The following is a 21,315-nucleotide window of genomic DNA, read 5'->3' as shown; positions in this document are numbered from 1 at the left end:
AACACCATAACTGCATGGAACTTTGAATAGGAAGTGATACACAGTAGGTTAGTATAGGCTGGAGTGAAATAGTGACACATCCCAGAGTAATTTGGGCAGATAATAAAAAATATATTTACAGCCTCCCCCTCCCCAGCCCCGAGGATCTGGGGGAAGGTGTGGATGTGTTGGACATCCTCACCTGGACTGGTGTTGATGTTGTCACAAACATTGGGACTGGCGGTTTGATGTGCTGAGCCCTCGAGCACGGGACTTGCCCTTATGAAGCTCGTTACTGCAAAGGAGAGGCTAAACTTGCATATAATTGTGCCTAAGAGTCTCCCCCTGAGTACCTCTTTGTTGCTGAGATGTGGCCCTCTCTCTCTCTAACTGAGCCATCTCCACAGGTGAACTCGCTGCCCTCCCCTCTATGTGGGACACGACTCCCAGGGTTGTAAATCTCCCTGGCAATGCAGATTTTGACTCCCGGGGATGAATGTGGACCCAGCATTGTGGGACTGAGAGTGTCTTCTTGACCAAAAGGGGATGCAAAATGAGATAAAATAGTTTCAGTGGCTGAGAGATTTCGAATGGAGTCGAGAGGTCACTCTGGTGGACATTCTTATGCACTATATAGATAACACCTCTTAGGTTTTAATGTATTGGAATAGCTAGAAGTAAATACCCGAAACTACCAAACTCCAACTAGCAGTCTGGACTCCTGAAGACAATTATATAATAATGTAGACCACAAGGGGTGACAGTGTGATTGTGAAGACCTTGTGGATCACACCCCCTTTATCCGGTGTCTGGATGAGTAGAAAAATGGGGATAAAAACTAAAGGACAAATGGGGTGGGATGGGGGGATGATTTGGGTGTTCTTTTTTCACTTTTATTTTTTATTCTTGTTCTGGTTCTTTCTGATGTAAGGAAAATGTTCAGAGATAGATTGTGGTGATGAACGCATAACTATGTTATCATACTGTGGACAGTGGATTGTATACCATGGATGACTGTATGGTGTGTGAATGTATTTCAATAAAACTGAATTTCATAAAAAAAAAAAAAAAAAAAAAAAAAAAATGGACTTTTCTGGGATACCTAACAGCTCCAAACCACCACAAGGAGGTTATAAAGGTTGAAGGGAATGTGGGGCATTTTCCACAGGGTTTGTACTGGGCATTCACTTTGAAAATGTCTTTAAGGACATTTCCTCTATGTCCTCAAAGACAAGGAAAGTACTGCATTCCAAACTTGACACAACTGTTACTGATACACCAAACATGGAAAACTCCAAAGTCATTAAGCTGAAAGAACCAGACATAAAAAGTACAAACTGTATTGTTTAATTTATATGTATTTCTAAGAAATGCAAACTAATCTTCAATGACAAAAAGCAGACCCATGTTTGCTTGGGGACGGGCACAGAAAGAAGGGTGGATTACCAGGAAATGGGGGAGGGGGGGTGAGGGCATGGAAATGTTCATTATCTTGACTGTGGTGACAGTGTCAAAGGACACACACACATCATATCTCATCATACTGCACTTTAAATATATGTGGTTGGTTGTACATGAATTATATGTTGATTTGGTTGTAAAATATTTTTACTGTCAGTATAGCTCGGTGAACTGGAATATTCTTTAAAGGACATTGTGAACTTTTCTATGCATGACTAGGGTAACCACAGAGTTTGTCGTGCTAAAAATAACGACTGGGTGTTAACTCCACTACAACAGGCCGTGTGAATGGGCTGTGTCCTGGGCACACCAGCACCCGAGCCTTTGGGAACACATACCCCCAAGCAGTCCTTGGTAACTGGATGCTTCTCGCATAAAGCAAGCCACAAACTGTTCCTCAGAAGACAAGAAGGAGCCAGAGCCGGCAGCAGCCTCACCTCTGCCCATGCCCTCATCAGGGGCCAGACAAACACCAAGGCCCCTGCCTCCAAGGTAGGTGTCACTTCCACACCCTCTTGCTCCCACTTTTTAAAAAGAAATCAAAGAATGCAGTGGAGGCCACCCCTACTCCTAACTATTTTTGCAAATGTCTAATCACTCTGATCTACCCTCTTGAGATCTTTGTGGCAAGTGAACAACCTGTGGCAGAGAAAACGGCACCCTAACACAAACTGCCTTTTCTAATACAAAATCCAGCAGGGACCACAGATGAACCTGGGTAGGGACACTCCTCCAGCTATAAAGTGAGCACATTTTACACCAGGCTAAGTGTTGAGGGCTGAAACTCACATCCTGCACGAACTAGTAACAACAGCTCCTACAGCCCTCTTGCTTTAAAAAAAGTGGTGTGGGGCAGGCAGGACCATGTTTCATTTTTTAGTTTACAAATCAAATCAGGCTCTTCCATGGTGGAGGGGGCTACTGAATGCACAGCAGCAGTCTCCCCACCACACAGCAGGGATTATCTTCATTAGATAACAGATTGTTCCAAGGAAATACAGAGATCCTACCACGCAGCACAGTCTGAGATATCAGGTTATTCTGGGACAAAGTTTTTTTATTTGATTTTTTTTTAACATAATTTCCTAGAAAATGATACTATTTTCCTAACTTGCAAAGAAAAAACCGAAAGACAGACAGGACTTGGCTCAGTCACATCTCTTGTACATTTACCAAAGAATACTGGGTCTAGAGTGACTACAATCATTAATTTCCTAGGTACCCTAAAACCAAATTCCATCATATCCAAGCACCTTCTCCACTATCTCTTTTCTCAAAGAATTCCTTTCTTTACAAAAGAACTATGATCAAACTACAGTCTCTCAAGGTCCAAATTTTTGTTTCATCTGTCATTTCTAAATAAAGAAGTTAATGAGTATATATAGACACACACATATACCCACGTATATGCATGCATATTTTCACATATACACTCACTCAATACTCATATAGCACTATGAAAATGGCTCAGATTTCACAAACGCTACCCATACTCAATGATGTAAACACACAGCCCAGGCAGCAGCGACGTCCTTTCCCACCAACTCTGCACTTACTTAGCAGACGCCACAGTTCACTCCATCTCTCCCCAGCGGGGCTGCTGGAATGCGAGAGGGTCTTCTGTTTCTGCTGGCTTACAGCTAAGCCCTCACCTAGAGTGCCTGGCTCTTGGGACCATCTGGGCCACGGAAACAGTGGCTGCCCCAGCAAAACCCCCACACAGCAGCCAGCCACTACTTTGGCTCAATGCCTGCTTCTTCCTGCTTCTTGAAACTGAGAACACAGAGTGGATTATGAAGCATGGAATTCGGCAGATAACCCCCTCCTGCAGCTACTCTCCCAGTTCTGCTCCACTGCCCAAGGTATGCTCTAATAATCATGGCATTTAATTCACTAAGCACCTACTGTGTGCCAGATGCTTTGCATTTGTGCTAGTGCCCTCCCCACCATACTGCTAGGTAGTACCACCCCCACTTTGCAGGTAGGAGGACTCACGTGGTGGTTAAGAAGCTGCCCCAGAGCCCACCGCTGACGACTGGCCCAGCCCAGCAGAGAACCAGGCTCCCCAGGAACACCATGCCAGGCCCTTCCCGTGACCCAGGAGGTAGGTGCTATTGTCCTAACGTGTGCCTTCCTACCTTGGCAGAGTGAGAGACACTCCCTCACTCATGATGACTTATGGGACAGCCTCCACCCTGAGCCTGACTCTCCCCATCCCCAGATGTGGCTGACAGTCACAGGAATTGGGAAGAGTCTTCCTTGCAAGGAAATTCACCAACTGAATGCAGGTTTCCCTCAAGTGATTGGCTCAGGGGTTTTGCCCAGGAAATATGTGTGAAACCACAAACAAGCAGAGAAGAACTGCTGCTGAAATGTGGATAAAGGTCATGCATGGTTCCTCCCCAAAGGGGAGCCCTAACCCCACAGGGGAACTTCCACTGGAACCCGCTGAGAGGCTCAGGTCCAAGGTGCCACCCTTTGCAGGCTGCCAAAGCAATTATCATTCATTCAAAACAAGAATGGCACTTAAATGTCAAATAGACGAGATTTAAACAACTAGAAATAGGACTTAAATCTATTACTTGGCTTACTTTTTATCAGTTAGCAATTAAATAAAGGTATTTTTACTTACATTTGGTTTTCCTTTAAATTTTTTTCTGTTTGTATTGGTTACAGCCTGATAACACTTAAGGATAATAACTCTTTCCTGATATCTAGTCTTCAGATGCAAACTATTTTTTAATGCTGTCAATACAACTGGTCTACTGGAAACCCTTGGAATGCCTATAAATGGGAGTAACTGCTAAGGTGGGCAAGTTGAAATCTATTAATTTCCTACTAGCAGTGATGAGGGCCCATGGAGGTAAAAGAAGAAAACACAGCGCGTGCTCATGTGCCAAACCCTGTGCCATTCAATGTGTAAGGACTGGCTGTTCAACTATCATGAGGACCCATGAGCCGAGTTCTATTATCATCACCATCTTACAGATAAGAAAACTGAGTCTCAGACGAAGTATCTTGCCCAGCGTCACATAGCTAGCAAGGAAGACCTTCCTTATAAAACATCTCATGAAACTTCTGGATACCATAAAATATTTCATCAAAATTATTTTGGGGAAAAAGAAGTTATAAGTAGGGACATGAATAATCACTTCTTGCTTGGCATGCCTAGTTGTTCTGACCTACTTTCAGGTACTCCTGATGGTACCAGTGACGATGCATGCTGGGTCCCTATCCCAGCAGCTGAATGCTACGGACGCACGACTAAGCGTTGGCCAGTGGGACATGCATAAGTGCTGCGTCATACTTTGGGGAATCATGGGAGAGTTCATCCTTTTTGTGACATGGACCTCCTTGGCAGTCCCACGAGGCCTACAGACCCCCACTTAGAATGTTTCTAAATAGAAAACAAAAAAATAAAAAAACTAGGATTGCAATGGAAACCAATCTTAATAAAATAGGGTCATAGCCACAGGCCCCTGGATATGGGAGGAGGGGGTGGGGGTTGTCCATGCACCCAGACTAAGAACCCCTGCCAGGCAACACACTTCCTTCTCCCCTCCCTCTCTCCTCAAAAAGGGATGTGGCGGTAGCTAGAGCTACAGTAGCCATCTTGGCCAAGGACGATCAAATCCTGAAAAGACTGAGATGACCCTATGGAACTGCCTTCAGTGGGGAGGAATAAAACCTTATGTGTTTGTGTCATCCTTATTTTGTTTTTTTCTCTTATAAGTAGCTGTAGTGGAGTGGACAGTGCCCCACCCCCACCCCACCCCCAAGCTATGGCCACATCCTAATTCCCAGAACCTGTGAATGTGACCTTATTTGGAAAAAGGGTCTTCACAAATGTAAAAGATTAGGAGCTTGAGATGCAGAGAACATCCTGGGCCCTTGTAATGGTTTGGAACTGTGTGTACTCCAGAAAATCCTGTTTTTAAAGCTAATCTATTCCTGTGGGTGTAAGCCTACTGAAAGTAGGACCTTTTAATGAGGTTACTTCAATTAAGGTGTGGAACAGGATGGGTCTTAATCCTTTTACCGGAGTCCTTTATAAATGAAATGAATTGGGGGGGGGGGGTAGACAGAAAGAGAGAAAGAGAAAGCCACGTGCCTTGCCATGTGACAGAGGAGTCCAGGATCGCCAGCAGCCCATTTTCAAGAAAAAAGCATCATCTTGATGAAGCCTTGATTTGGGCATTTTCACAGCCTCAAATCTGTAAGCTTGTAAGCTAATAAAATTCCCACTGTTAAAAGCCAGCCCATACAATGATGTTCATAGCAGCATTATTCACAATTGCCAAAAGATGGGAACAACCCAAGTGTCCATCAACCGATGAACGGATAGACAATATGTGATATATACATACGATGGAATACTATTCAGCTGTAAGAAGTCCTGAAGCATGCAACAACATGGATGAAACTTGAGGACATTATGTTGAGTGAAGTAAGTCAGACGCAAAAGGACAAATATTGTATGACCTCACTGATATGAACTAATTATAATAAGTAAACTCACAGAGTTAAAATCTAGAATATAGGTTACCAGGAAATAGAATGAGGCTAGAATGGGGAGCGGATGCTTAATGTGTGCAGAATTTCTAACTAGGTATAATTTAAATATTTGGAAACATAAATAAAGATGTGGTAGCACAATATGGTGAGTGTAATTAACAGCACTGAATTAAGAGTGTGACTGTGGTTGAAAGGGGAGGTGAAAGGGGAGGCGAAAGGGGAGGTGAAAGGGGAGGCGAAAGGGGAGGTTCAGAGTCGTGTATGTCACTAAAAGGAAAGCTAGAGGATAAAACACGGGACTGTATAACAGCGAACCTTATGGAGGACGATGACGGTACAAATATAAAAACAATCTTTCAGTTCCGGAAGGAGAACGCGGCGGTGAGGTCTTCGTTTTCGGCTCCTGATATGCATCGACAGAATTTTCGACCCCCGACTCCTCCTTATCCCGGCCCCGGTGTAGGAGGTTGGGGTAGCGGGAGCAGCTTCCGGGGTACCCCGGGAGGGGGCGCGCCGCGGCCGCCCTCTCCGCGGGACGGGTACGGGAGTCCGCATCACACGCCGCCGTACGGGCCCCGGTCTAGGCCCTACGGGAGCAGCCACTCTCCGCGACACGGCGGCAGCTTCCCGGGGGGCCGGTTCGGGTCCCCGTCCCCTGGAGGCTACCCTGGCTCCTACTCCAGGTCCCCCGCGGGGTCCCAGCAGCAATTTGGCTACTCCCCAGGGCAGCAGCAGACCCACCCCCAGGGTTCTCCAAGGACATCTACACCATTTGGATCAGGGCGTGGTAGAGAAAAAAGAATGTCTAATGAGGTGGAAAGTTATTTTAAGCCTTCAATGCTTGAAGACCCTTGGGCTGGCCTAGAACCAGTATCTGTAGTGGATATAAGCCAACAGTACAGCAATACTCAAACTTTCACAGGCAAAAAAGGAAGATACTTTTGTTAACATTTCTGAAATTCAACTGGAAGCTTCATGTGTCAGGAACATCTTGGACAAACTCTTGTGTAATTAGGTTGAACCCTAAGAGGATTACTGATTGGATTATTAGTAGGATCTTCTTGGTATTTTTCATTATATTAAGTATTGTTGGTACTAGAGAAGACATGGTAGGATAATTTGCAATATTTGGCTCTCTGGAAGTGCCTACCACATTTTGGAAGATTTATAGTTTCCATATATAATGGATATTGGTCTTTTAATGTTTTTCTAACATTTAAAATAAAACATTTTGTCTTTCTAGCTATATTGTGGTTTTGTCATATGCTAAAGAAATAGAGTTATTAAAGTAATGCTTTTTAAGTATTTAGTTAGAGTTCATAGGTAAATTGTCTTTTGGGAACTACTTTTGAAAATAAAATAGATAAACCATTCTTTGAGCTGTAAACAGTTCCACATTTGTTCATAGGGAGAGTGGAGTAAAGGAAGAAAACTCGAGAAGTCTATACCAACATATTCATATTTATTATAACAGTTCTGTGCGCATATTTTATCCAATGCTTTTATTAAAACGCATTGAAACTAGAGTAGAAGTAACCCACTTATGTGAAAAAGGGTAATTATATACTCATTTAACTGGAAAGTACAGTGATAGACCTACTTCAGGCATAGCTAGATTAAGGTATTCTGTGTTTGAATTTCACTATATTTCTCAGTATTGTGGAGTCATTTTCTCCCAAGGCCAAGGAAAATGGCTACCAGAAATCTCAAATTCACATCCATCTCAAAGAGAACATCTCGCAACTCCATCAATCCCAGAAGACAGATTGACTGTGCTTGGATCATGTTTCTATATCCTGAGCCAGTAACTGACCAAGGAAGTGAGGCCTCATTGGCTTGAATCATGGACCCACTCCTGTGATGAGACAGGCCATGTGATTTTCAGCTCCAGTAGGCTTACCTGGAGTGGAGAAGTGATTTTCCAAAGGAAGGAATGCTCTTATATTTCCCTACATAAATATATAGAAAAATATTAAGGGACTTTTTCACCAGTATTCTAAACAAAATCAAGTCTTATACATGCTTTGTAGATGTTTTGAGGTCACAATATATGATGAAAGAGCTAGTTAAAATTTTGTTTAAACATCCCAGAAAGAAACGTTATCTAAAAATGAAATGGTCAAACAAGCCCTATTTGAACCATGCCCAGTTGTATCTGTCTTTTTGCAGAGTTGAAGAAAATAAGGGAGAACAATTTTAAATAACTAAAGGTCCCACAAGAACCAGGACTTTGGCAATTCTGTTTCTACCAATTATTAGCTGGATGAATGAGTTATTTAACTTCTCTATGCCTCAGTTTTCTCATTGTAAAATGAGGAAATTAATAGTACCCATGTCATAGAGGGTGTTGTGTTTTGAGGATTAAATGGGTTTGTACGTGTGAAACTATTAGGGCCTGGCACATAGTAAGCCCTCAATAAATGACAGCAATTACTTTCATTCATCCCTGTATCCTTAGGGAAATAGTAGATGATTAATAAATACATGGTTGAATGAATGCAGAAATTCTAATTATAACTACTACATACTCTGTGTACTGTTAGGTATATAAAAGAGACATCAGTATTTTTTTCCCAGTAATTTAATGTAAATCTGTCCTTATTCCCTTATATATAGTCTCTGCATGTTTTCAGGTCATGATGTATAATGAAAATGAGAGCAAGTAGAATATTTTTTTAAATACCTTTTGTTGAACTTCACAGATAAGAAATATTATCTTTAGGAAATGACACCTAGGGGTAATTATTAAATCATCCCTTAGAGATCGTTGGGTTATTGGCAGAAATGAAGAAGGAAGTCGGAAGGATTTTGTACCAATTTGTTCAGATTTGGAAGACAAATTCAAATTGTAACTATTCTCTAATGATTTATGTGCATTTTATTTCACTATTCTTTAGAATGTTAAAAAAAAAACTAAATGTAAAATTTCTTTCTTGCTAAGTTACCAACATCTACCTCCAGAGGTCTGGTCTTTACTAAATTTTTAAAGAAAAAGTTGGAAAGGTACATATTGCTTTAGGTGGTCTTATATTCATTATCGAAGTTCCTGTGACTTTGATATTTCGGTTTGTTCTCAATATTAACCTATTTTTTGTTTAGATATGAAGGTAGATGGATAAAAGAACTGATCATTCTTTAAAATGCAAAGAGGTTTTAGTGTTCCAGAATATACATTGTACCTTCATAGGAATGTTGAATAACTTGGTTAGAAAAATTTAAAGATAAGTGTGCAACTTAAGTCAGATAATTCAAGAAGAGAAGTATAATCTGGGGTCTTAAAATAATGGTATACATACTCCTGAGAGTATTCAACTTTCCAAGGGATAGGATAGCTTTGAGCAGATACAGATACAGATCCTTAGTTCTTATTTGCACCCTTTGTTAAAGTCAGTTTACCTGAGAACTATCTATGATCAAGGGATCACATGGCAATTTTCCTTTTCCCTTCTCTCCTTTAATAATCATCCTCATCCTACTTTATAGAAGAAAGCTATGACAGATTGTATTTTCCAGAAATGACTGCAACAGTATTTCAGTTCCCACTTGCTCTTCCAGAACCTTCCCACTGCCCTCATCAAGATGTGGAGTTGTGTCCCTTGAACCTGAGTGGACCGTTCTGACTGTCCTAAGAGAGTATGGAGGAAGTTAATGTATTTTCCTTATGGGTGAAGGGTGGTGTTAGAAATGGGTTCAGAATTCAGATGTGTTGTTCAAAAATGACGAGTTGGAGTGATGACAGTTTTTAATGACCTTGCCTTTTTTGACTCCTGACTATTGTCCAAAAAACCCATTTCTCCTGAGAGTAAATCCTGTGAAAGCAAACCAAAGGGAACATGAATATAAAATGAAGAGAAATGCAGGGAAATGAACTTTATTTTCAGTAACAAATATGTGGTAAGGCTCCATGCCTCATCTATCTCAGAATTAAATTACTCAAGACTGATTTAAAAGCATGATGGGAATTGTTGAGACTGTTGTGAAGCAAACTCAGTATTCCCACCATTCTCAATGATCAAGAGCCTGATGATTATGTCTCAGTCCCTCTCTCAGTAGCATAATGTATATGATTTAAGGAGAAAGATATTAAAAGTTCCATGTTTACTTCTGACATACTAACATTGCATCTTCAAGTTAAAAGAACATTTCAGAGGTAAGTTCACAGGTTTATATTTTTCTGGAGCATTTTTTAGATGCTTAAGAGAAACATTTTCATTAAACTTTGACAGTACATTACTAGATTCTATAAATTCATGTTAACTTTTTACTTAGGTCCAAGTCAGTTTATTGTCACTCAGCCGTTTTTCTGTTTTTTTCATTCTTCATTGCACTGAAATATATTATTGATTTTATTGTAAATAATACATCTAATAGGAGTATGCCTTGTATAAACCCTGAACTTCGAGTCACCTAATATCTTCTCTTCTTTTTGCTTCTGATTGCCACAATTTATCTAGTTCAACACACCATTGTAAGATTGACCATTATTTTATATACCACTTAGAAAAAAATGCTGCTAATTAAGCTATGGTATATCATCTATTATAAGATACATCCCAATTTCAGAGATGTTAAAATGTGCATCTTAGTTTGGTGAACTACCTTAAACAATCTTAAAAGCAGAACATATACTTACATATAGAAGTACATGTTGCCAAAATGTAGTCCAGGATATAGTGTAGTAGCTTTTTACTTAATGAGGATTAATTATTCTCATATATTTATATTCTAATTCTGTAAAATGCATATTAATTTTCAATCATGAAATAAAATTTCAAATTTATATATAATTATCCTCAAGCATTGTGTGCAAGTTTCAGTTTTATGGTGGTATTTTTACTCAATTTTGTCTCCATAAACAAGAGGCCTCTATGTGAAAGGGTTACAGATAAGTCTTGGTAAAACCATTTGGTTACTTTCCCATGGACATGAGGAGAATGACTTGAACAACTAGGTCTTTTTACATTCAGATAGTTTTCAGTTCTTTTCTTTCAACAAGATTGAACGACTGTTCAATCAAATTGTAAACTAAAAGATGGTTAAAAATAATTTGATAATGCATCAGTAATTTTTGGCAGAAAAATTGGAGTCTAAAATTTAAGTGACCTTGCTGTAAAAAAATTCTATCCCTTTTTATCTATATATATGTGAATGAAGAAAAAAAACTAATAAAAATAATGTCTTATTCTAGCAATTAGCAACATTCATCCATGGATATAGAGAAATACAACACTTCCTGCCTCATTGGGAAAGACATTTCCAATAAAACTTTGTGTTTTTAATAATTATTTGTTAAAATTAATATATTTGTGTTTTCATCATTTGAATAGTAATGACAAGTTTTTTAAACACTTGGAGACTTATAGTCAGGAAATGCTTTTTTTCAGTTTGCAGAAATTTTTTTTATTTCAGTATATAAATTTTTAATTTTGGAAAACAGGTGTATGATAGGGTATCAATAAAAGTCTTTAAAACATTATTATTACATTTATAAAATTACATGGGGAAGTTTAATAGAAATATGAGTTGGTAATAAAAGACAGTGTAAAATTTCCTACTATTAAAAAAGAACTTGTTCAATTTTGAAGGAGTCATGCTGGGTATCAAATTGCGGTGGTATTAATATTTTGTTCAATAATTTAAAATAATGTAATGGTCTTATCTTAAAATAATATTTACAGCTTTCTGGAAATTACTTCCTTTGCATACTAAGGGTAACTGTTTTTATATCATCTTAAAAATGTATAAAACATTACATCAACTTCCAAATTATTTTAGGGAATATGTGACCAATTTGTAAAGATCAGAAACAGCAGAGAGAAAGGGATATAGAAACTATGAATCCAAGAGAAGTCAAGAAAGGAGGAAAAAGTAAAGATAAAAATGACAGCAGTTAAATCCAAATATTTCAGTTATCACAATAAAGTAAAATTTCCTATTAAATGTCATTATCAGTTTGCATTAGAAAAATGAAATCTATTTGCTTGTTTACAAGAGATGCATCTAAAATAAAGAGCTATTAGAAGATTCACATCCACCATTACAGTGGTGATTTTAGTACATCCATCAGAAACATATATAAGCAGACATAAAGTTTATAAGGATATTAAGAGGACTGGTAGACAAAATAGAGTATTATTAAAATATATATATATTTGTGGGGTTTTTTTAGAGAAGTGGGTTTACAGAAAAATCATACAGAAAATAGGTATATATTCTTTTCAAGTGCATACAGTATAATTTTTATAGATGTTCTCAGTCACCAAAAGAGTCTTTACAAATTTCAAAGAAATATTGATATGCAGGTCATGTTTTCTGACCAAAATGTCAATAAATTTAAAAAGAAAAATTACCCACCTCAAAAAAATAAGAGAAAACTACAGAACATCATTAAAAGCAAAAGGTGATTCTTTGAATAAACTGAATTAGATCTAGACAGATTGTTGAAGGAAAAAAGAACATAAGGAAAAAAGCCAATACTAACCTTTGGTATAGCAACGGGTTTTATTGAACTCAATTTGAATTTTTGAGTTTGTTTTTTGAACAGTTCTATTTGTGAAACTTGACATCTCTTAACTTATCTTTTCTTTGAAGTTTTCCAAAGAACTAAGAAAAAGATTTACTTTAAAGTTAAAAACCCATTCTCTCTTTTAATTACCAGATGGGTCCATTGGATCTTTAATGAGCATGAGATGTATTACTGGGATCTTAGGAGATTTTATTTTTCCTGTATCTTGAAACATCTTGCAATGTACTAATCCTAAGAAAGATTTCATCAATTATTCTGTGCTAAAAAAAAAGACTAAAACAAGAAAACAGTAATGGAATGAAATGGATGGAATCACTTAAATGAATGATGCAATAGTGAAACAAATTATCACTATCACCTCACTCTTCAGTTTTCTTTTTGTGTTGCCCCAACTACTGCATCATCTTTTCAGGGGTATAAAAGAAGTCTAGGGCATAATCTATGTTTTTTAAGCTTACACTGGACACGGTTATAATTCAGCATTTTTCATTTTCCGTCCATAATGGCAGAGAAAATTGACATGTTTCATGATTATTAGATGAATCAGAAGATGAATATGAAAAGACAGCAGCTCTCTGGACTCATTTTACAAAAATCTTGTAAGCAGAATCTCAGATTGTGAGTTTGTAGATGACAATAACCTAGATTCCTCTGAAACTTCTGAATATATAAATATATTTCTAAGGACAAAGAGGAAATAGAGTATTTGCATTGTTAGTCATCCAAAAGGAAGGACTTCACCATGCAACACTTTGTGACAAGAACATCTTTTATGATGTTTTGCATAGGAATTTACCTGATGGAGTTTGCAGTTAGCCAAGTGATAAAGGCAGTTGTGTATTTAAAGGTAATTAGAAAGAAATGCATGATGTAGAAGTGAAAAATGCAATGATCATTCTAATTGGTACTTATAAATCAAAAAGTGAAAATGTTTTGCACTTATGAAACAAGATGTTCATTCTCCAAAAAAATATTAACGTTTTCAAAAGTGTTGCATTTGATGATGCAAGTGCAAGAAGAACCAGAAGTAATGATAATCTAGAACCTATTACAAATATATTTGAAATCTGGAATCAAGATTGACAAGTTAAATATGTTCTAGATTCATGACAGTTCATGAGCATTTAGTTGCATTCAAAGGACATTATTCATGTCAAATATTATATACTTTCAAAACCAGGAAAACGTAGAATAAAAATTTGTTTGCTGTATTTAGTCTGACTAAAGTTTTTAATGAAGTTATTTATAACAGAAAAACTAGATAAGAGGGACTTCAAAATTTAAAACTTCTGTTTGTCAAAGGACACTCAAGAAAATGAAAAGACAACCTACAGAATGGGAGAAAATAATTGCTAACCACATATCTGATAAGCATTTAATATCCAAAATATATGAAGAACTGCTACAACTCAACAACAAAAAGACAATCTAAATGAAAAATGGGCAAAAGCCTTGAATAGATATTTCTCTAATAAGATGAAAAAAAGATGCTCAACATCACTGGTCATCAAAACTTGAGTACCACTTCACATCCTCTAGGATTGCTATTAAAGGAAAAGAAGAAGAAATAAGTGTTGGGAAGAATGTGGGGAAATAGAAAACCTTATGCATGATTAGAGGCACTGTGGAAATCAGTTGGTGGTTCCTCAGAAATTTGAAAATAGAATTACCATATGACCTAGCAATACCACTTCTTATTATACCCAAAGAATGGAAATAGGGATTCAAACAGATATTTGAACACCAATGTTTATAGCAGCAATATTCACAATAGCTAAAAGGTGGAAGCAACCTGTGTCCATCAACAAGATGAATGGATAAACAAAATGTGAATAATATTAGAATATTATTCAGCCACAAAAAGGAATGAAGTTCTGATGTATGTGCTACAACATGGGTGAACCTTGAAGACATCATTGTTCAATGAAATAAACCAGACACCAAAAGACAAATACCATATTAGCTGACTTATATCAAACACTTAGAAGAAGCAAGTTTTGTAAAGACAGACGGTAGATTATAGGTTACCGGGGCGGGGGGGGGGGGGGGTGTGAAGTTACTGCTTTATGGGTGCAGTTTCTGTTTGAGGTGATGAAGAAGTTGGGGTAATGGATGTTGGTGATGGTAGCACAATATTGTGATTGTAATTAATACTGCTGAATTGTACACTTGAAAGTAGTTAAAATGGGAAAATTTGGGTTGTATATATGTTACTATGGTAAAAAATATATTTAAAATGTAGTAGATAAACATATCCCACCCTCAAAAGCTAGCAGTAATAAACCTGTAGTAAAACTTTTTTAAAAATGTATCACTATAGGGAAAATTACAAGCATTTTTGAATGGCATTTTAAAATATGACTAAATGGAGAGAGAGATATATTAATATATTGAAAGGTACATTATCATAAAGATGTTATAAAAAAAAAACAATCTTTCATGAACTAGAACAAACGTACGTCATTACTACAAAGAGTTATAGAGCGGTATGGGGGGAAAACGTACCTATTGCAAACCACGGGCTACAGGTAACAATAATACTTTAACATTCTTTCATCAACAGTAACAAATGTACCACATCAATGCTAGGGATCAGTAATAGTGAGGCATAAGGGGTATGGGTTTTTGCGGGGTTTTCCCCCTTATTTTTGTAGTTATTTTGGTGTTTTCGTGTGTGTTTTTTTTTTTTTTTTAGAGTGATGAAAGTGTTCAAAAATTGATTGTGATGAATGCACAATATGTGATAATACTGTAAACCACTGTACACTTTGGATGGACTGTATGATATGTGAATATATCTCAATAAAACTGCTAAAAAAAAGGGAAAAAAGCCAACCCATTTTAGGATATCTGCTTTCGGCAGCTTAGCAAACTACAGTGGCCCTTGGTCCAATGACAAGTGTCTGTAAGACAGCAGCAGAGGGAGATGTGACGCAGACCCCAGAGGTGGCTGTGCAACCACAGAGGCGGAGGCAGGGGTGCTGTGACCACCAGCCCAAGGATGCCGGCAGCTGTCAGAAGCTGGAGGCAGCAGGACAGGCTTCTCCCTGGCTCCTCCCATCAACACTCAGATTTCAGATTCCTGCCCTCAAAGACTACAAGAGAATAAATTTCTGTTGTCTTGAGCCACCAAGTTTATGGTAATTTGTTATGGCAGCCACAGGAAATTAGAACACAGCCAAACCTAATTCTAATTCTAATCCAGATGTTTATGATGTTTTGCCAACATCAAATATGAATTCTATTTCCATATGCAGAGTTGTATATGGTACTATGCAGAAGCAACCTGCAGGCATGATATCCCAAATTGTATTCTCAAGCCAACTTACACTGAAAACCCTCTTTATTTTCAATCTCCACTGTTTGGCCCAGCCATTTTCTTGAATTTGAAAGTAATCCCAGCACCCATCCTTTTCCTTCACTCAGTTCTTACGTGACACCAACAAGGATTCACTTCTGGCACTGTCCTCCTTCTGAGCTCCTTTGTCCCCTCAAGCCGACCAGTCACACTGACTGGTGTGCTCTCCACGGCCCGGGCCACCACACTCGGGCTGCCCCCTCGTCCCTCTCCAGGCAGTGCTGTCTCACAGACGCCCACCCAACTTTCTGCCCATGTTTTCTCCTCCACAGCTCCGTCATGCAGGCCAGGGTCCCTTGACCTGTCCGCTTTCCCCTCATCGAACCAAGCCTGGTCGCCTCTATTCCTTTCTCAAAGGGTATGTGACACGCTGATCAGAGATTCCTTAAAGTTCCAATTATGATCCACCTAAAATAACAAAAGCAAACAGCAGCTGAAATGAGAAGTACTCACGCCACAGACGGAGCTGAAACCAGAACCAACCAGAAACACAGAGCAGAGGGAAGCACACCTGCTCCAGCGTAGGGCAGTGACAGAAGTTAAAAAGGACCCACGGCACAAAAGCCGGCCCCTCTCAGCGCAAACTTCACCCTCTCCTGAGCAAAGGTGGCTCAGCATTGCAGCCGCTCTGCAGGTGGAGACAACACTCTTCCCCAAACTTTCCCTCCTGTGATTTAAGATGCTTATTCAAGCAACATCTGCAACTGGATAAAGTGAAAGCATTCTAAATTCCTAATACTATAGGAGTGAGAAAACAGCCTGACTGATTATGACACATCAACCCAATGAAGTATTTGCACCTACAAAAAATGATCACCGTGGAGACTCGTAAGAAAGTTTACGTGAAAACAGTAAATAAAACAGAATTCAAAATTATACCAATGTACACCGATATGTGCATAATATATGTGAAATTTAGTGTTTGCCTGTGAAAAAAGCCAAAGGCAGAAAACAACTGCTGAACTACTGTGGAATCATTCTTTTTTCCTATATTGTCCTTAAAAATCATTATTACCATTTATGCTCTGTAAGAAGCCACCTCACCCAGTAGGCACTGGCTGCCATGGATATTTCTTCCCTCAGCTAGACCGCCCAGTGGACGCAGCCGCTCTTTCTCACCAGCTCCCCCACCAAGCCCCCTGGTCTAACAGGCCTGAGAACTGCCTGAGAGCAGGGAAGGCATTTTATTTGCTCAGCACATCCTCAGGCTGCTGGCATAGTGCTGACTGTTTAAAGAAGGGAAAACAACTTTTTTCCTAAAATATGCATCTTTTGCAATTGATTTCTGTTTTGACTTCAGAAATTATGTTGCCAAGGCAAAGCCTTACTTGTCATAAGATTCCTATTCTAGGGGTGGTAAACAAGAGTTTCTTTTCAAGCTGTCAAACTTGCTAAAAACACAGAGGGAGCAAAGGAGCTGGCCCCGGTCCAAAGCTGCTCTCCAATCCAGAAACGCACCCTCCAGGCGGAAGACCCTTGGTCCTGAATGGCTCCTGGGAGACCCTGAACTGGGTGCCAGTAACCAAGAAGCCCTGCTGGAGAAGTCCACTGTCCTCTCCAGCTGGGCCCTCACCCAGCCACACACACGAACTGGGGAACAGAGCCCCGTACAAGAGAATCCCTGGCCTCCAGCTTAAAACGTAACAAGGGGGTGTGACCCACTATGCCAATAAATACTGAGTGTGTGCTAATTTAGCATCCTATGACTGGTGACAAGAAATCCCCCTCCAGATTAGGTCCCGAACTTGGCTACACCTCAAAATCATGGAAAACTATGAAAAGCACTCAAAATTTATTGGTACCAGAATCTCTGAGGATGGTGTCAGAAGACTTTTTGTTTTTTAAACATTTTTTTCTTTTTTTATGTTCTGAAGCCTGCTCAGGCACAGCCAGGTGCAGAAGCCCCCGCATCACAGGGGCAGAGCGCGGCAGGCACCCCTGCTGACACGCGGTGAGCAGCAAGCGCCCATAGCAGAGGGGCATTCGGGTCCCACCCTTGAGGAATGGTCCTCAGGGAGGGATGGGGGGCACCGAGCCGGCAGGCAGGGGCGGCAGGCAAGAGTGTTAGAACAAAGCAGCTCGGGCTCCCGTCGCTTTTATTTGGTTCTGATGAGTTATAAAACTTCAAGTCACATTAAAGGAGACAATGAAAATTTACCAAATCTTTATCAAAATAAGACATATGTTTAAAAAAACAAAAACAAAAACAAAAAACACTGCCAAGGAGAAATAGTAAATAATAGAGCACTAAACTCTAAAGGCTGCTCTAGCTCTAGGCTGCAGGGGAAGACTGCAAAAGAGACCAAATTAGGACATGCAGATAACAAAATCAGGAGAGCAAGGTCAAAGATGCATCAGTCGTGGGGGAGAAATCAGAAGCCAATGAAAACATTCAGAATTCAAGAGAAAACGGAGGTGTTTAAAGGAAAATTTTTCCCAGGGGGAAAACTGACTACTTTAAATATAAAACATTTTTTAGAAATATCTCATGTATCAAACAAGAATAAGCCAGAATAAAAACAAAGCATAAAAAAATGAAAGCAACATTGGAATGAGGTCATAAGCGAACGCAATAACAACAAATTCAAAACTTCAAAAACTAGAACTAGAGTATATTAACAAAGATATTGCAGAAGAACATGACAGACATGGAAGATAAAGAATCCCACCCCCGTCCCCACAGCCCCCAGCACTCTTCCAGGCACGGCTATCACTGTCACCCCTTTGCTGCCCTGACCACCCAGACCACCCAGACCCGTCACCCCCCTCCCCAACGCCTCCCTTCATCCACACCACAGTCCTCTCTCCTCCACGAGGGCAGCAGTCTCCCAACGCTTCCTACACACCCTCTTCCTCTCTTCTCCCAGTTCGTACTCCCACGGTGCAAACAGAGGAAAACTTTCCAACACTCACAAATCTGAGGATTTCACCAAAGGAAATTGCACTGGCATGAGAGCTTCTAAAGACTAATCTTCAGCCCTCACCACGGACTCCTGTGGCATCACTTCTCTCTGGCCTCAGCGAGCCACACTGACCTCCTTTCACCTCTTCTCACACCCTATACTGTGTCCCCATCAGAAGGCCTTTGCACAGGCCGGTCCCTCAACCCAACTCACTTCCCAAGGGCCTGTACCCACAACACACACACATGCATGCACGTGCACGCACGCACGCACGCACACACACACACACACTCTTCTTCAACTGACTTACTCATGCTTCTCATGTCAAGGAAGACTGCCCAATCCCTCCCCAAAACCACTAGGGTCCTCTTCATCGTATGTATCACACAGCCTTTCTTCCCTCACACTTATCGCTGAATGTAACTATGCCTCTCCCTGGGGTTATGTGATCCCCCGCTAAAATACAAGGTTGATGAAGAAGAGATCCTGTGCATTCCTGTTCACCACTAAAACTTTGGCACTTAGCACAGCGCTTGGCCGAGGGCAGACCCTCAACAAATATTTGCTAAGCCATCAAATGAACAAACAAGCAAAGTCCCCAAAGAACAAGACAAAACACATGAACCAGAAGGTTTTTTTTTAGGTATAAGAAAAAAGAAGGAAAAAAAGACCTCTTTCAAAGTGGGAAACCAAAACCAAAGACTAGAAGAAAGAAAGCAGGTTCATTACACACCAGACAACCTAGTAAGCAAAAACCAACATCACACAAGAGAAAGAAAGAACCCTACAAGATTTCAAGCAAGAATATACAGATAACTTCAAAGATGGTAACTACATTAAGGCAAGCTTTAGATGTCTCCCCTGCAACACTCAACAATGGAAAACAATATGTTCTTAGAGTCATTTAATAATGTTTTAAAAACAACCATACTTTGCAGGGGTATTCGCCTACCCCACCTCCATGGTTGCTAACATGACCACAGACATAGGGGACTGGTGGTTTGATGGGTTGAGCCCTCTACCATAAGTTTTACCCTTGGGAAGACGGTTGCTGCAAAGGAGAGGCTAGGCCTCCCTGTATTTGTGCCTAAGAGTCTCCTCCTGAATGCCTCTTTGTTGCTCAGATGTGGCCCTCTCTCTCTGGCTAAGCCAACTTGAAAGGTGAAATCACTGCCCTCCCCCCTACGTGGGATCAGACACCCAGGGAAGTGAATCTCCCTGGCAACGTGGAATATGACTCCCAGGGAGGAATGTAGACCTGGCACCGTGGGACGGAGAACATCTTCTTGACCAAAAGGGGGATGTGAAAGGAAATGAAATAAGCTTCAGTGGCAGAGAGATTCCAAAAGGAGCCGAGAGGTCACTCTGGTGGGCACTCTTATGCACACTTTAGACAACCCTTTTTAGGTTCTAAAGAATTGGGGTAGCTGGTGGTGGATACCTGAAACTATCAAACTACAACCCAGAACCCATGAATCTCGAAGACAGTTGTATAAAAATGTAGCTTATGAGGGGTGACAATGGGATTGGGAAAGCCATAAGGACCAAACACCACTTTGTCTAGTTTATGGATGGATGTGTAGAAAAGTAGGGGAAGGAAACAAACAGACAAAGGTACCCAGTGTTCTTTTTTACTTCAATTGCTCTTTTTCACTCTAATTATTATTCTTGTTATTTTTGTGTGTGTGCTAATGAAGGTGTCAGGGATTGATTTAGGTGATGAATGTACAACTATGTAATGGTACTGTAAACAATCGAAAGTACAATTTGTTTTGTATGACTGCGTGGTATGTGAATATATCTCAATAAAATGATGATTAAAAAAAAAAAAAAAAAAAAAAAAAAAAAAAAAAACCATACTTTGACTCACTTTAGGGAAGGCAGAACATTTTGCATTGTGTTTTTTTTTCCTTGTCTATCACTCCTTTCTCATGTTCATTGCGAAAACCTGAGTGGCTGGTGAAGCAAAGTGTTGAGTAGCACATTCTATGTGACTAAACACCCAGTAAGATATGTTGCTGGACCAAATAAAGGACATCACCATTTGGGATGGTTATTAGAAGACACAGCGTTAAGAAAACTATCAGCAGATATAGCATTAAGAACTGTCAGCGTAAAGAATAAAAAAAAAGGTTTTCATTTCAAATCCTTATAAAATACAAAGATAAGCCTCACGTACACTACTCATAAAAAGGCAAAATACAAGAGATCCCAAAAAAACATTGAAACAAAAAAGCACAATAAAATCAGCCACAAAACAGGAATCAGATGTGCAAAAATCCTGACAAGCAGAAAATGTCTAAATTCCAATATTACAAGGCAAAGTGTTCCAGACAGAAATAAAACAAATTCTAACAATAAATACTGCTTACAAGAATCAAATCTAAAATACAAGGAAAAACTAAAGATAAAAGTGAGGGTGAAAGAAAGTGGGAGAGAGGTAAGTATATCAATTAAATTCTGAACAAAGGAAAGAAAGGACGGCAATATTAGTATCAGAGTATAATTAATGACAAAAACTACTCAGTGTGAAAAATGATTATTTATTAATAACTTATTACTAATGAGGTAAT

At 39.5% G+C, this 21,315-nt stretch overlaps 2 protein-coding genes across 3 annotated transcripts in view; one reads left to right on the top strand and one right to left on the bottom strand.

Annotated features, from left to right (window-relative positions):
* DGKD (diacylglycerol kinase delta) overlaps positions 1 to 21,315 on the bottom strand; it is a 140,975-nt gene that overhangs the window by 69,360 nt on the left and 50,300 nt on the right. The gene's annotated exons all lie outside the window — the stretch shown is intronic.
* LOC119544826 (M-phase-specific PLK1-interacting protein) lies at positions 6,362 to 7,201 on the top strand. Its single transcript, XM_037850373.1, has one exon. The coding sequence runs from the start codon at positions 6,364 to 6,366 to the stop codon at positions 6,901 to 6,903; it is 540 nt and encodes a 179-aa protein (XP_037706301.1). The 5' UTR covers positions 6,362 to 6,363; the 3' UTR covers positions 6,904 to 7,201.

This window comes from Choloepus didactylus, chromosome 9 (assembly GCF_015220235.1).
Source record: "Choloepus didactylus isolate mChoDid1 chromosome 9, mChoDid1.pri, whole genome shotgun sequence".
Taxonomy (NCBI): domain Eukaryota; kingdom Metazoa; phylum Chordata; class Mammalia; order Pilosa; family Megalonychidae; genus Choloepus; species Choloepus didactylus.
This window is presented reverse-complemented; position numbering and strand designations above follow the sequence as displayed.

Coding starts and splice junctions, on each gene's coding strand:
- LOC119544826 (XM_037850373.1), top strand. CDS start 6,364: ATGCATCGACAGAATTTTCGACCCCCGACTCCTCCTTATCCCGGCCCC.